The 15,981-nt window shown below is 44.8% G+C and overlaps 1 protein-coding gene across 1 annotated transcript in view; it reads right to left on the reverse strand.

Moving 5' to 3' along the window:
• The window catches only part of LOC117368580 (zinc finger protein 271-like), a 47,595-nt gene extending 32,473 nt beyond the window's left edge, over positions 1-15,122 (reverse strand). Inside the window, exons 1-4 of the mRNA XM_033962310.1 lie at positions 15,054-15,122; positions 13,709-13,879; positions 8,987-9,184; positions 5,805-5,931 (exon numbers count right to left, since the gene is read on the reverse strand). Of these exons, the coding sequence (XP_033818201.1) occupies positions 5,805-5,931; positions 8,987-9,184; positions 13,709-13,879; positions 15,054-15,122 (565 nt within the window). The remainder of the gene's footprint in view (positions 1-5,804; positions 5,932-8,986; positions 9,185-13,708; positions 13,880-15,053) is intronic.
• Positions 15,123-15,981: the final 859 nt, after the last annotated feature.

Below are 15,981 nucleotides of genomic sequence, written 5' to 3' on the forward strand. Positions count from 1 at the left end.
GGGGGGGCAGGGAATCCCTCCGCCGGTTCCCCCGCTTCCCGTCCTGCGCAATGACTCCTTGCCGGCGCCCCCTTTGCTTCCGGTGGGGGCCCGGCTGCGCAAATTTTTCCCCAAATGGGCCGAGATCGCGTCCGATCAGTGGGTCCTTGAGGTGGTGCGGGACGGTTACGCTCTGGAGTTTACCCGCTCTCTGCCGGACCTTTTCCTCGCTTCTCCATGTCAGACTCCATGGAAGACGCAGGCTTTTCGTCAGACCCTTCAGCGTTTGCTAGATCTCGAGGCAGTGGTGCCGGTGTCCCCTACGGAGTGGGGCACCGGCAGGTACTCCATTTACTTTGTGGTGGCCATAAAGGAGGGGACCTTTCGGCCCATCCTGGATTTGAAAGGGGTCAACAGAGCTCTCAAGATTCCGTCTTTCCGCATGGAAACGCTGCGGTCGGTCATTCTGGTGGTTCAGCCGGGGGAGTTTCTTACGTCTCTCGATCTGACGGAGGCCTACTTGCAGGTTCCAATTCGGGCCTCTCATCAGCACTTCCTTCGCTTTGCGATCTTGGGGCGGCACTTTCAGTTCTGTGCGCTTCCCTTTGGTCTGGCCACGGCTCCTCGGACGTTCACCACGGTAATGGTGGTCGTCGCGGCAGCCTTGCGGTCGGTGGGCATCCTGGTTCACCCCTACCTGGACGACTGGTTGATTCGGGCAAAGTCGTTGCAGGAGAGCTCCCGGGTTACGGCTCGGGTGGTGGAGTTTCTCCGGTCGCTGGGCTGGGTGGTCAACCTTTCCAAGAGTCGGTTGGTCCCGGCTCAGCGTCTGGAGTGCCTTGGGGTTATGTTCGACATCTCCTTGGGGAAGGTCTTCCTTCCAGAGGCCCGGGTGAGCAAATTGCAATCTCAGATTCGCCTGCTTTTGGCGTCCCGGGGTCCTCGGGCGCGAGATTTCCTCCAAGTCCTGGGGTCAATGGCGGCGTCCCTGGACGTGGTGAGGTGGGCGCGGGCCCACATGCGTCCTCTTCAGTATGCTCTGCTCCGGAGGTGGTCTCCCCGGAGGCAAGATTTGGATGTTCCGGTTCCCCTGCGAGGCTTGGCGCGCTGCAGTCTGCGCTGGTGGCTCCGGACCCCTCACCTGGTTCAGGGGGTGGGTCTGGATCTCCCGCAGTGGACGGTGCTCCTTACGGATGCGAGTCTCCTCGGTTGGGGGGCTCAGTTTATGGGCCACTCAGCTCGGGGCACCTGGTCCGCGGAGGAGGCCTCCTGGTCGATCAACGAGTTGGAGACCAGAGCGGTCAGGCTGGCGCTGTTAGCTTTCCACTCCCTTTTGCTGGGCAAGTCGGTCAGAGTCCTGTCGGACAATGCCACGGCGGTGGCTTATGTCAATCGTCAGGGGGGCACCAAGAGCACTCCTGTGGCGCAGGAGGCGGCTCGGCTCATGGTTTGGGCGGAGTCCCATCTTCTGGACCTCTCGGCTTCTCATATAGCCGGGGTAGAAAATGTTCAGGCAGACTTCCTCAGTCGTCACTTCCTGGATCCAGGAGAGTGGTTTCTCGGCGCCGGAGCATTTCGGTTGATAGTGCAAGATTGGGGGCAGCCCCTGATGGACCTGATGGCCACGAGTGGCAACGCCAAAGTGCCCCGCTTCTTCAGTCGTCGCAGGGAAGGGCTGGCCGAGGGTCTGGATGCTCTGGTCCAGCCGTGGCCAACGGAGGGGCTGTTGTATGTGTTCCCTCCTTGGCCGCTGGTGGGCAGAGTGCTTCTTCGCATTGTTCACCATCCGGGTTTGGTGGTGCTGGTGGCTCCGGATTGGCCTCGACGTCCGTGGTATGCGGATCTGGTGAGGCACCTGGTGGCGGTTCCTCTTCCTCTGCCTCTCTCGGACGACCTTCTGATGCAGGGTCCCATTCCCTTGTTCGACCCGTCTCTCTTCTGTCTTACGGCGTGGCTCTTGAAAGGGGTCGCCTTAGCAAGAAGGGATATTCAGACAAGGTGATCGCTACACTGTTGGGGTCCCGGAGGCTTTCTACCTCTCGGGCTTATGTGCGGGTTTGGCGTCTCTTTGAGGAATGGTGTCGGGCGCGGGGAGTGACCTCTTTTCGCGCTTCTCTGCCTAACATTCTAGAGTTCTTGCAGGATGGCCTGGATAGAGGCCTGGCTTGGTCTTCTCTCCGGGTTCATCTTGCGGCCCTGTCGACCTTTCGAGGGTTGGTGTCAGGTCAGCGTTTATCGGCTCTTCCTGATGTGATTCGGTTTCTGCGGGCGGCCAAGTTGCTTAGGCCTCCCCTACGGCCCTCGGTTCCCTCTTGGGATCTTAATCTGGTTCTCTCTGTTTTGGTGCGCCCGCCTTTCGAGCCCTTGGACGACTGTTCTTTGAAGGACCTTACTTTGAAGGCGGTCTTTTTGGTGGCCATTACTTCTGCTAGGCGTATTTCTGAGCTGCAGGCTTTCTCTTGTAGGGCTCCCTTCTTGGAGTTGTCTAGGGAGCGGGTCGTCTTGCGGCCTGTTCCTTCCTTTCTGCCGAAGGTTGTTTCTCCTTTTCATGTCAATCAATCGGTGGTTCTCCCGGTCTTGGGTGGTCGGGAGGGCTCTTCTGAGCAACGGCAGCTGCGCAAGTTGGATGTCGGTCGGGTCCTTCGCTCTGATGTGCAGCGGACCCAGGAATTCCGGAAGTCCGATCATCTCTTTGTCCTCCTGGCTGGTCCTCGTCGGGGAGCTGGCGCTTCTAAGGCTACTATTGCGCGCTGGATCAAGGAGACGATTGCTTCCGCTTATCTTCTGAAACAGCAGCCTGTTCCGGAGTTTCTCAAGGCTCATTCCACTCGGGGTCAGGCGGCTTCTTGGGCTGAGTCGTCGCTCGTGCCTCCGGTGGATATTTGTAAGGCTGCGGTTTGGTCCTCCTTGTATTCTTTTGTTAGACATTATCGGGTAGATGTTCAGGCGCGTCGGGACGCGGTGTTCGGTGAGCGTGTTCTGGTATCGGCCCTTCGGGGGTCCCGCCCGTGAGAGGGACTGCTTTGGTACGTCCCATTCGTAAAGTTAACCTCTACTGGTCTGGAGAGTGCTAAAGAAGGAGAAATTAGGTTCTTACCTGCTAATTTACTTTCTTTTAGCTTCTCCAGACCAGTAGAGGTCCCCACCCTGTCTGTTGTTGTTGTTGTTGTTGGGGCTGTTTTCGCGGGCAGTTTTTGTTTTTTGCTGCGGGTTCTAGTATTTTTCTAGGGCCGGGGAGAATTAAAGAACAGCGGCTGTGGCTCAGCTGGCTTAGCTGGCGAGCTGTGGGGACATTTTCCTTCGGGTATTTCTCCTCTGCATTTTCCAACAGCATTTGGGTATGTTATTTGTTACTCCTGTTCGGAGTATTGTTTTCTTCCTGTTTTCCAGTTCTTGGTTCTGCTTGGCTATTCGGCAGACTGAGGGAAATAGAGAAGGGAGGATAGTATATACTGTCCCAAAGTTTTGTTTTCAGTCTCCACCTGCTGGTCATGATTAGATATATACCCATTCGTAAAGTTAACCTCTACTGGTCTGGAGAAGCTAAAAGAAAGTAAATTAGCAGGTAAGAACCTAATTTCTCCTTACTAAGGCACCACATAAACGGGGTACATCAAAACAGATATATTGCATGCAAAACTTTATATTTTTCTGGACAAACAGCAATGCTATTTGCTAATTAGAGGAAAAGATCCATTAACTGAAGCAGAACATATGAAAAAAAAACACAGCTTTAGGTTTCTTGCTAAAAAGCTACCCTTTTTTACTGACCAAACAGTGCTCCAATCAGCTCATTCTTGAAAGCAAAGAAAGCACATGACAAAAATATATAGACAACAAAATAATACAAACTTCAAATGGTATTATATACACAAAATATGAAACTATTGAAAACCATTTGCACAAAATCAAAAATGGACACTACGTCTATATTCCAACTTATTAATTAGATTTACTACTTCAGTAATTGGATTTAATAGTATGACTGTTAACTTTTAATCACATTACATTAATTAACTTCTAATGGGGACAAGCCTCAGACTTAGGAGAACATGTTTCCCAAAATGGGATTACTTAAAGAGAGACACACATTACTCTCTTATCTCCTTATAACATCACCGGCTATTACCCCACCTCCCTACCAATATAGATAAATTAACTATTTTATTCTAATTCTCTATTTTTTAAAAATACATTACATTAATTTTTATAAATAAATAATTCAAAATACTATGTCTCCTTGAATCCTTAAAAACTTATTAAATTTAAACTACAAAAACTATTTTGGTATGGGATATATATTACAGATAAGTAATGTGATTCAAAGTTAACAGTCAAACTATTAAATCCAATTACTGAAGTAGTAAATCTAATTAATAAGTTGGAATATAGACGTAGTGTCCATTTTTGATTTTGTGCATAAGAACATAAGAATTGCCACTGCTGGGTCATAACTTCATTTGCAAAAGGTTAAAACCAGAAAATTTGAAGCAATTAGCTCAAGCTAAAGCATACTTCCAGGAGTTTGCTGAAGGGGTCCGTTCTGATTTGGATATACTAGGACCCTTTGTTAATACCTCCTTTCTGCACCCTGCTCACATACTTTGTGGAAGAAATTCCTGCTGCAGATAAGATTTTGTTCATTTCTTTGCTTTGAGTTTTGTGAGGACTGATGTTAAGTAGCTATTAAGTTGTGGAAACATTTTTGAGAGTTGTCATGCTACTTATCTGATCAATATTTTGACTCAAGTAAAGAATTTATATAGAGAGTGGACTTTTTCCTGACCGAGGATGTGTCTGCATCTTCAAAACTTCTTTTGAAGTTGGTTTGTTCGGAGGATTAAATTTTTTACTAAATCCAACGTGACACTGAGGTCTTTTCTCCACTTTTTAGACTAAATCTGTGGTGTTCTCATTGTTATGTTTTCCTTAAATGCGCTATATTGTTGAAGATTTAAGGAGCATTCTATTTGATTCTATTTTCATTTTTTGTCATATTTATAAAAACAGAAAAAACCAGATACAGACTTTAGCATGGCTTCTACTTCATTGCAAATGGAGGTTTGCAGCTTCACAATGGTGACCTCATTGTGAGATCATCAAGGTGCACCTGCAAAGTAGAATGCCACAATTAAAATATGTGGGGGAGCTGGTTGGGATTTGCACTTATGACCTCTGGAAGAGGAGCACAGGGCTCTGATTGCCCTGTGATATGATAACTTAGCAGATCCTCATACAGAGTTTTTAGTTCTCAGCAAGAAATTTGAACAGTAAATCTTCCTCCTGGTCTAATGTACCAAACTTTTGTTCTATAGAAGTGGTTCTCAATCCAGTCCTCGGGACACACCAACCACTTTGGTTTTCAAAGTATCCACAATGGATATGCAAGATAAATTGGCATGCTCTGTATCCATTGTATGCAAATCTATCTCATACATATTCATTGTGGGTATCCTGAAAACCTAGCTGGTAATGTATGAAGCCTCTATTTCAGGGGTAGGGAACTCCGGTCCTTGAGAGCCGTAGTCCAGTCGGGTTTTCAGGATTTCCCCAATGAATATGCATTGAAAGCAGTGCATGCAAATAGATCTCATGCATATTCATTGGGGAAATCCTGAACACCTGACTGGAATACGGCTCTCGAGGACCAGAGTTCCCTACCCCTGCTCTATTTTAAGGTCTTTCACTGGCTCCTGTTAGATATGGAATGGCATCAGAAGCCAGGTTTTAAATGTCAGATGCCCACAGGGCCAGGTACTTGTGATTTTTATCCCACCAATTTCCTAATAGACCTGTGTGGTAGATGATAGAGAAGAGATATTTACCTCGTGACAAGAGAATCCCATGAACCTCCTTGATGACTTTCTTGTAAAGCTTCTTCTGCTGTTCTCCCAGAATGTTCCACTCCACTTCCCAGAAATAAGCAGCGACATCCTTGAATGTGACCAACGCCTGGAAAAGGAAAAAGGACACCCTCAGCCACAGTTTCACTGGGTTTAATAGACTGTTATATGAGCTCTGTCAGTGAGACCAGATCACGCTAAACAGCGTAGATGATGAAAGAAAACAATGCCTGTGGTGTCTACAAAATTCTTTATTCAAAAACACTCTTGGGGGGGGAATCCCCCCACTACACTTAAAACTCCTGAAGACCAATAACGGGAAGGAGAACGGGAGTTTTCAGTGTACTGGGGGGGGATTTCCCCCCCCCCAACACCCCCTCAGAGCGTAAAACTGAAGGCCTCAAAGCGACGGCGCACATTTCTCCTGCACTCAAACGGCGGCACGGGATTGTCCTCCATGCTTTTGACGCTGTACCAAGATATTGTGTACAGCCTAAAGTGCAGGAGAAGGGTGTGATCTGTGCAGGAAAAAAAATAATAACAGAGACACTGACAAAGAGACTCAAACAGCAAGTCCGACACAAACTGGAACATGCTGAAACAGACAAAGAGGAATTTGACCCCCAGGGAGTAACATGTAAACCATGAACAGGGGATGTCTAGTAAAAGCACATTTGCTTAATTGCCACCCCTGCAGTCTCTTTGTAAATGTAAAATAATCAAACTTAATGAATAGAAGTAAGATAAAATGTTCTAGGATAGAAGTGCTATATGTACAAACAAGATAGTTAACCTCGACCATTTCCCCTAAGATGCTGATTTGTAGGGTAGAGTGTAAAACAAAGTATAGGGTGGTAGAAGGTATGGTAAAAAAAACCAACTGAAGTGCACATAACAAACCTAATATAGTAATATAAATAGAGGAAGTTAGAGACAGGAAACTAGAGTTGCGTTAGGCCAAGAACCATCTTTGCTGCCCTGAAGCATTCTGGAAGTGTTTACAAGAACTGTGTTTGTACAGCTAAGGACATTTACTATCTCTGGATGTCCGTTGCCATGTGAATGTGGAGGAGAGCTAGTTTCTCATCATTACTTATATACGAGACACTGAAAAGCAAGTGGGGGAAGTAGATCACCCGAAACGATACGTAACCAACTGTGTAAAGAACATCAGACATCCAACTTAAACAGTGCAAATGTGTGCAAATAACCAACATACGGGGGCAAGATTAAAAAACAAAAAACAGTGTATATACCAGGGGTAGGGAACTCCTGTCCTTGAGAGCCGTATTCCAGTCGGGTTTTCAGGATTTCCCCAATGAATATGCATTGAAAGCAGTGCAAGCAAATAGATCTCATGCAGATTCATTGGGGAAATCTTGAAAACCCGACTGGAATACGGCTCTCGAGGACCGGAGTTCCCTACCCCTGGAGTGATATAATACATAAGTTCAGTGAAAACCTTAAATAATTAAAAAGTGATGGATGACATGACCACTTGAGCCGACAAACATATGAAGTGCCAACGTGAAAAGTGCTATTGAGGTCAAATACAAATAATTTTAAATTGAGTGAAAAGATCAACAAAAAAATCAACCTACCTATGTGCCGAAGTACAACAATTATGCGCCAAACTAGTAAAAAGCTCTTCCGCGCAGCATGAAACAAATAAAAAGTGCAGGTTTCAGATCGCAAAAGCCAAGCTGGTGACAGGCTGAGAAACGAACCAATCAAATGATGAAGACGTTTAGTACCAGATCAGTTCTCCAGTATATTATAGTATTCCGAGAACTCTGTTCCCTTAAATCTCCAGCGTTTTGGACAGATTTCTTTAGCGAAACAGTGGGAATTTTACATGCTGACCAATTTAGGAGTTGGAAGAAAGAACTTTTAACTATATTAAAATGATCAAATATAAACACAATACGGGAGAATTCATCAAGGGGTGCTAACCGATTTAGCATGCACTAATGCAGTGGTTCCCAACCCTGTCCTGGAGGAACACCAGGCCAATTGGGTTTTCAGGCTAGCCCTAATGAATATGCATGAAGCAAATTTGCATGCCTATCACTTCCATCATATGCAAATCTCTCTCATGCATATTCATTAGGGCTAGCCTGAAAACCCGATTGGCCTGGTGTTCCTCCAGGATAGGGTTGGGAATCACTGCACTAATGGCCTCTTTTTACAACATAAGAAAATAAGCAATGCCTCCACTGGGTCAGACCTGAGGTCCATCATGCCCAGCAGTCCGCTCACGCAGCGGCCCAACAGGTCCAGGACCTGTGCAGTAATTCTCTATCTATACCCCTCTATCCCCTTTTCCAGCAGGAAATTGTCCAATCCTTTCTTGAACCCCAGTACCGTACTCTGCCCTATTACGTCCTCTGGAAGCGCATTCCAGGTGTCCACCACACGTTGGGTAAAGAAGAACTTCCTAGCATTCATTTTGAATCTGTCCCTTTTCAACTTTTCCGAATGCCCTCTTGTTCTTTTATTATTTGAAAGTTTGAAGAATCTGTCCCTCTCTATGCCCTTCATGATCTTGTAAGTCTCTATCATATCCCCCCGAAGCCCACAGAGATTTAAAGGGCTTCAGGACTGTTGCCACGCGGCTTGCAAAAAAGGCCGTAAATGCTAGGACATCCATTATAGTCCTATGGGCAGCTTAACATTTAGTGCGTGCCAATGTGGTTAGTGCCCCTTGATGAATTCCCCCTAAACGAGGTAAACTTGGAAATGGCAAAATGAAATCTAATAATAGGACTACCAGAAAACAGTTTTCCTACCTTTTTTGTCCTGTCTCTCATAATTAGACTAAAAAGCTCTTTCAAGCAGGGACCGTTTTTTTTGCGTGCTTAATGTACAGCGCTCTGCGCATCTGGTAGCATTATAGACATGACAAGTAGTAATAGCAGAAGTGGATTGCAGTTTTCTGCACAGTATTTTTACATGCATTATGATTAATGTATCTGGGAAAGAGGCAGCTCCTTTCCTTCTCCTATTCTCATAAACCTCTAGGGCCAGATCTTCCAAGAAAAGAATACTGCAATCTACCTCCAACAGGTTAAAGTATCCTCCCAAAGACACCAACAAGGAAAGAGAAGGGAAGGCTGGAAGAGCTGCTCAACCTGTGCACAAGAGGAGAAAGAAGAATTTCTTACCTGATCAGGACCCAGGGCAGACATTTCCTCTGAATTCTGCAGCTGCTGGGAGGGATCCAGGCTGGAGATTTCCCTCTTCCTAATCCCTCCTCTCCCCCTCTGCAGGAAGGGAACTGGGCTCTCTGGGATTTCCAGTTGCAGGACACAGAAAGTTTCTTCTATTCTGAATCTTTTCTGCTTTGTCTGCTCTTTGCAATTCTGCAGAAGCAGAAAAAGCAACTGAGCATGCTCAAAGCTCTTCACCCCACCCCCCTCCTGTGAGGTCATCATGGACTATCCCGCCTCCTTAAGGTGGTTCTTTAAAGAGAGAACATTTTGAACTTGCATGACGGAACATAAATCATGCTTACCCTGTGTAAGCGCTTAGAGCAGGGGTGTCCAATGTCGGTCCTCAAGGGCCGCAATCCAGTCGGGTTTTCAGGATTTCCCCAATGAATATGCATGAGATCTATGTGCATGCACTGCTTTCAATGCATATTCATTGGGGAAATCCTGAAAACCCGACTGGATTGCGGCCCTCGAGGACTGACATTGGACACCCCTGGCTTAGAGGCACCCTTAGTTGAACACTGTCTAACTTTGCAACATTCTTTTACTGATTTGAAGTGCTGGATTATCGACCATTAATAAATCATATATTCTGTCATCTATATTATTATTATAGTATCATTGCCAAGGTTGAAAGTCCAACTAAACTCATAATCACTGATGGTATCAATCTTTCAATACATTGTGGATTTTCATTACAAATATTTGTATGGACCTTCAGAAAGCAATCAGACAACACAGCCGATTGCTTGTAATCTTCGTCGGTCCAGCCTTTATTAGTGCTTAATCTATATTTTTTTGTGTTTATTTCTTTTTAAATATATCTAAACCAGGGGTCTCAAAGTCCCTCCTTGAGGGCCGCAATCCAGTCGGGTTTTCAGGATTTCCCCAATGAATATGCATGAGATCTATTTGCATGCACTGCTTTCAATGCATATTCATTGGGGAAATCCTGAAAACCCGACTGGATTCGGCCCTCAAGGAGGGACTTTGAGATCCCTAATCTAAACTATACTTTAAGGCAGTGATTCCCAACCCTGTCCTGGAGGAACACCAGGCCAATCGGGTTTTCAGGCTAGCCCTAATGAATATGCATGAGAGAGATTTGCATATGATGGAAGTGATAGGCATGCAAATTTGCTTCATGCATATTCATTAGGGCTAGCCTGAAAACCCGATTGGCCTGGTGTTCCTCCAGGACAGGGTTGGGAACCACTGCTTTAAGGAACCTCTCTTAACTTATAGTCATTGTCCTATATTCACCTATAGAACAGCCACTCCTGCCGGTTCACGGTGGTGATTATAAGAACATGCTGAGACAGCGGGAGCCGCGCTGGATTTTTGCTTTAGGTACTTGCGTAGAATGGAACGCCTTTTTCTAGATGGTTTTGGGGTTTTTGGTGAAGTTGTATACTTAAATCCCTGTGATTTCAAATTATATTTTTTGAATGTTTTTGACGTCGTCATGTTTTGTTATGTCATTACGTTTTGGGGTTTTTGGTGAAGCCTAGTCCCGGTACGCCGGAGGGCCATTTTTGGAGGCAGAAATTTTGAAGCGTTACACTCAAGCTAAAGGTATGGTGCAACTTTATTTTTTCTTTAGATTTTTTTTTGAGAATGAACTATATTCTTTTCAGCTGATGATTTTTCATTGTTGCAGTTTATTCCCCTGACGAAGCTTATTGTAGCGAAACAGGGGCCCTGTCGGGAGTTTGCTGAAAGGTGTCCGTTGAAGAATATTCTTTGTTTTGGAATTGATTCAGACCCTCTGCTATCCTTAGACTCTTCTTTTTACACCATATAAAGAAGATCTCTGCAGCAGATAAGTTTTTTGTTTTGAGTTTTCTTGACTAAGAAGACAATTTGTAGCAGAGAAAAGTTATGACAAGCTACTACTTATGTGAGATTTTACTCAAAGTAATAATTTAGAATGTGGAGTTTTTAAGACCGAGGATGTGTCTGCATCTTTAACTTCTTTATTTGAAGTTGCTCTGTCCGGAGGATTGGTTTTTGATCCAACGTGACACTGAGGTCTTTTCTCCACCTGTTAAAAAAATAACTGTTTGCTGCTTTTTCTCATTTTGGTGTGTTCCTGAATGCATTTTTGTTTAGAGATTATTATTAGAAGCATTCATTCTGATTATTGTTATTTTAGTAAATTTATGCAACACAAAAATGAATAGTGGTTTGTAAATGATGGTTCATGTCAAGTTTCGGTAAAACCTCCTTTACTTGCATCAAGTCTAACAGAAGAACATCAAAAAACATGACAGCATTAAAAATCTGCGCCCCTAAGGACATGAACCCGATGCAGGATGGCAGAGTTGAGGTGCCAACGTGAGATTGTTTCATTTGTGACTTAATGTGAAATAAACATTATTCTGTTCTAATAAAACTTCTCCCTTCTCTAAAAATAGATATATATGGAGATCAAAGAACAGATAGATAACTTCCGGGTCCACCACATCTTCACCTCTGGACCACCCCGGCAATAATCAGAGAATCTCATGATAGAATTTTGCTAAGAAAAATTTTTGTATCGGGAGGGGGTCATGACTCGTATAAAACTGCTGAGAAACAAGTAAGAAAGAAACCTCAAATTTCCAAGGGAAGAACTATGCCAGGCAATCAGGTCACAAAAAGACAGCGAGGAACTCCAGAGAGATTTGAAACAACTTGAGAGATGGGCAGAAAATTGGCAGATGAGTTTTAATGTAGAAAAATGCAAAGTGATGCACCTGGGCAGCAAAAGCAAGGAACATGAGTATAAACTGTTAGGTATTGGGGAAGAGCGAACAAGAAAAAGACCTGGGGGTAGTGATAGACAGGACCCTGAAGCCGTCGGCTCAATGCGCAGCGGTGGCAAAGAAAGCTAACAGGATGTTAGGCATGATAAAGAAAGGAATCACGAGTAGATCAAGGGAGGTCATAATGCCGCTTTATAGAGCAATGGTCAGACCACACCTGGAATACTGTGTCCAACACTGGTCTCCATACCTGAAGAAGGGTATGGTGATAGAGTTGTATGGTGATAGAAGGGTATGGTGATTGGAGAACCTGGACTATGAGGAACGACTTAGGAGACTGGGGTTGTTCTCCCTTGAGAAGAGGAGACTGCGAGGGGATCTGATCGAGACTTTCAAAATACTGAAAGGATTTGACAAAATGGAGCAGGGAAAGCAGTTATTTACAATGTCCAATGTGACACGGACAAGAGGACATAGACCGAAGCTGAGGGGGGACAGGTCCACGACGAATATCAGCAGCGAGTGGTGGATACCTGGAATGCTCTCCCATAGGAAGTAATTGCAGAATCCACCATTCTAGGATTTAAGGGTAAATTAGATGCACATCTCCTTAAGAGTGGCATAGAGTGATATGGGTAAGGGTAAATTAGATGCACATCTCCCTTGAGAAGCATACAGTGATATGGGGATTAAAACTATGCCAGGGTACACCTGGCGGGGCCTCCGCGTGTGCGGATCACTGCTGGAGAGGGTACAGAGGCGAGCGACAAATCTAGTAAAAGGTATGGAAAACTTGAGCTATAAAGATTGCCTCAGAAAACTGGGATTATTCACCCTTGAAAAGAGAAGACTTAGAGGGGATCTGATAGAGACTTTTAAATTGCTAAAAGGAATTGACAAATTGGAGCAAGCTCACTCACCAGCAGGGAGAAAGGATGGAGAGCAAGAAACAGCGTTATTCACATAGGCAAATGTGACTCAGACTCGGACCAGAGGTCAGGCCTGAAGCTGAGAGGGGACACGGCCAGGACAAATGTCAGAAAGTTCTGCTTCACACAGCGAGTGGTGAACGCCTGGAACTCTCTCCCGAAAGAGATGGTGGAGGGAACCACCATTCTAGGATTTAAGGGAAAATTGGACGCACATCTTCTTGCAGGACATATTGAGGGATACGAGTGAATAAGGTATTCGCCAGGGTACACTTGGCTGAGCCTCCGCGTGTTCTTACACTTTATAATCTATCCCAATATGGTGTCCAATTAGATCATTGGTTGCAACAGCTCTGGAAATAAAAGCAGTAGTTAAAAAACCTCCCCAAAACAATCAGGAGAAAAAACAGCCGCTTTAATAAACTGGTAGCCATTATCAATACTTAACAACTATGTAGCATGAGGCTCTCTTGCCAAAAAGCCAGCTTTGAAAAGGCTGTTTCTAAAAATGACTGTGCACAGGAAATATAAAAAAATATTTACTTATCTCAACATTAGCAATATACATGAGCACTTTTAAAAAACCCAGTCCATTTGGCCCACAGGCCGCATTAATCAAATGCCAACACACATTTTTTTAGTCCTTCACAAGGGCCACTGGTTTTGCTTGACTCTGCAGCAGAAGAAGGGATCTTATCACTCTATCACCATCTATCAAGATGGTAAAGGGAACTAAAACGACGACAATTACCTCCCTGACCAACCATCTCAAAGAATGGATTCTTAATGGGAAAACCTCCTAAAAGTATAGACACCTATGCTTGGAAGTTCTTTCTGCTTGGGCCAACATGATGGGAAATATTTCGGCCACATTTTCTTGGTCTTGGACTGCATCTCTGGTACTTGAGGATCTTCCATCTCTTCGTGTGATTCAGTGAGTAATCTCTTGGAACCAACACCTCTATAATCAATGTCATTCTGGTGTTCTTCTCTTTTACCACTATATCCAGTTTTCTTGGATCAAGCTTTTTATCAGTCAGAATGGGGATGTCCCGGATGATCATAACTTCTTCATTTTCTATAATTCTCTTAGGGTCATAATCCCAATGCTTTTCTGGTACACCAATATAATTAGTCTGCAAAGAATGAGAGGTGCCATCTTCCTGTGTCTTTGTATAAAAATTTATGGCATTAAGACATCGCCATCTGCCGTGAGATGAGTAATTGTTTCTAGCTCTTTCTTAGAGAATCTAACCCCCTCTTCTACGAAACCATGCTAGCAGTTTTTAGCGCAGAGAGCCGCGCTGAATGGCCCACGCGGCTCCCGACGCTCATAGGAACTCAATGAGCATTAGGAGCAGCGCGGCTCTCTGTGCTATAAACCGCTAGCGTGGTTTCGTAGAAGAGGGGGTAAGTCTGTTGCACTAGTTTTTTCAATGCTTAATGTAAGCCATCCCATTCATAATCCACTGCTCTAGGCTGAAACTATCAGTTACTCTGATGTAGACCCATGAATGGCTTTTGGAGTAACAATTTATTTCCCGCTGTACTTATGCAGTTGCCACTTGTTGCTCTACCCCTGCTGATCCAATTCCTTAAAGAACATTTTCACTTCCTTTGCAAACTCTTTTGCGTCCTCCGCTTTTGATAGCAATGGATTTTCACCCGTTCCTTCTACTCATTGGAATACCTGTCCAAGTTTAAGAATGGAACTGGATTCAGGAAGTTTTCTTCCATATCTTGGGCTTTGAGATCGGAGAATGCCATTAAGCCTGGAGGCCTATGAAAGTTGCTCGATAGATGTAATCAATTTAAATGAGACTCATCCCTTCTTTAGCTCTAGGAATGGACAGTCTTAGCATACGCTAATTCTTACAGATGACCTTGTGGTCATGGAGGATGTTCTCATTAGTACGTCTAGTTTTGAAATGTCTTTAAGAGGCCCGAGATCAAGATCTTGGGAGTATGCTTGGACAGAAATTTAACGATGAAATCATTTACTTCGGCATTGGCGAAAAAATGTTTTTTCATTCTATGGAAGTTGCGGACTATTAAGTCATACTTTGAACCTATGGCATTTAGACTGCTTGTTCAGTGCTTGATACGTGAGTGCCCTGGATTATTGGAACGCTGTTCACATTGTCGTACAAATATATACTTAGGGCTCCTTTTATCACGCCGCACTAGCGGGGTTAACGCGCGCACCTTTTCATCACGCACTAACCCCCGCGCTGGCTTAAAAACTACTGCCTGCTCAAGAGGATAAAAGGAGCCCTTAGACTTCAAAGAGTCACAGTACATCTGATTTTCAATCTGAAAAAGACAGATCATATTACATCTTACTATAGAAGACTCCATTGGCTCCCAGTTGAAGCCCTTAAACTGGGAACACTTTGTTATAAAGTCTTGCATGGTCAAGCACCAAAGTACCTATTAGAATTATTTACTTTATTCACATCAAATCGTCCACTACGTAATACACTTCCCCCTCCCCATTCGCGGTTTCGGCAATCGCAATTTCACATATTCGTGATTTTTTGGAGAGGGGGAAAAAAGAAAAACCCCCACAGTTTAGCCTTCCCCCCGGCCTTACCTGGTGGTCTAGCGGGCTTTCGGAGCAGGAGCAAACTTCCTACACTCCTGCCCCATGTAGAACGCCAATAGGAAATGGCTGTGGGGAGTTCCCGTCGTAGTCTCGAGAGACTACGGGAACTCAAGGCAGCTATTTCCTATTGGCGATCTGCACGGGGCAAGAGTGTAGGAAGACCGCTCCTGCCCCGAAAGCCCGCTAGACCACCAGGTAAGGCGGGAGGGAGGCGGGGGGTGGGTCAGAACCGGACCAGAAGATATTCGCGGTATTTCACCATTCGCGGTCCGGCTCTGCCCCTATCCCCCGCGAATCCGGAGGGAGAAGTGTACTGCTTTATTTGTCGCTCCCCCCAGTTCGAGGTTGTTTCCAGCAATCCAAAGTTCCAACAATGCTTGCTTGCTTTTCAGGCAGCTATATGGGACAAAGAGTTACGCATTTTATTCGGAAGGTCTTGCTCTTACACACATTTCAGGAAGTTATTAAAATCATTCTTTTTCACAAAATTTTTAGGGAACTAAAATAATTAATGATTATTCTGTAGTTCACTGGAAATGTCCAGTTTTTTTTATCTTTTGTGAACCGTGAGGTTTTGCGGTCTATAAATGTGATGTAATAAATTGTAATAAAAGCTATATGAGAGTGCAGGAAAACCAATAGATTAACAGCCAGTATCATAGTCTA

Source organism: Geotrypetes seraphini, chromosome 10, assembly GCF_902459505.1.
Source record: "Geotrypetes seraphini chromosome 10, aGeoSer1.1, whole genome shotgun sequence".
In the NCBI taxonomy this organism is placed as follows: domain Eukaryota; kingdom Metazoa; phylum Chordata; class Amphibia; order Gymnophiona; family Dermophiidae; genus Geotrypetes; species Geotrypetes seraphini.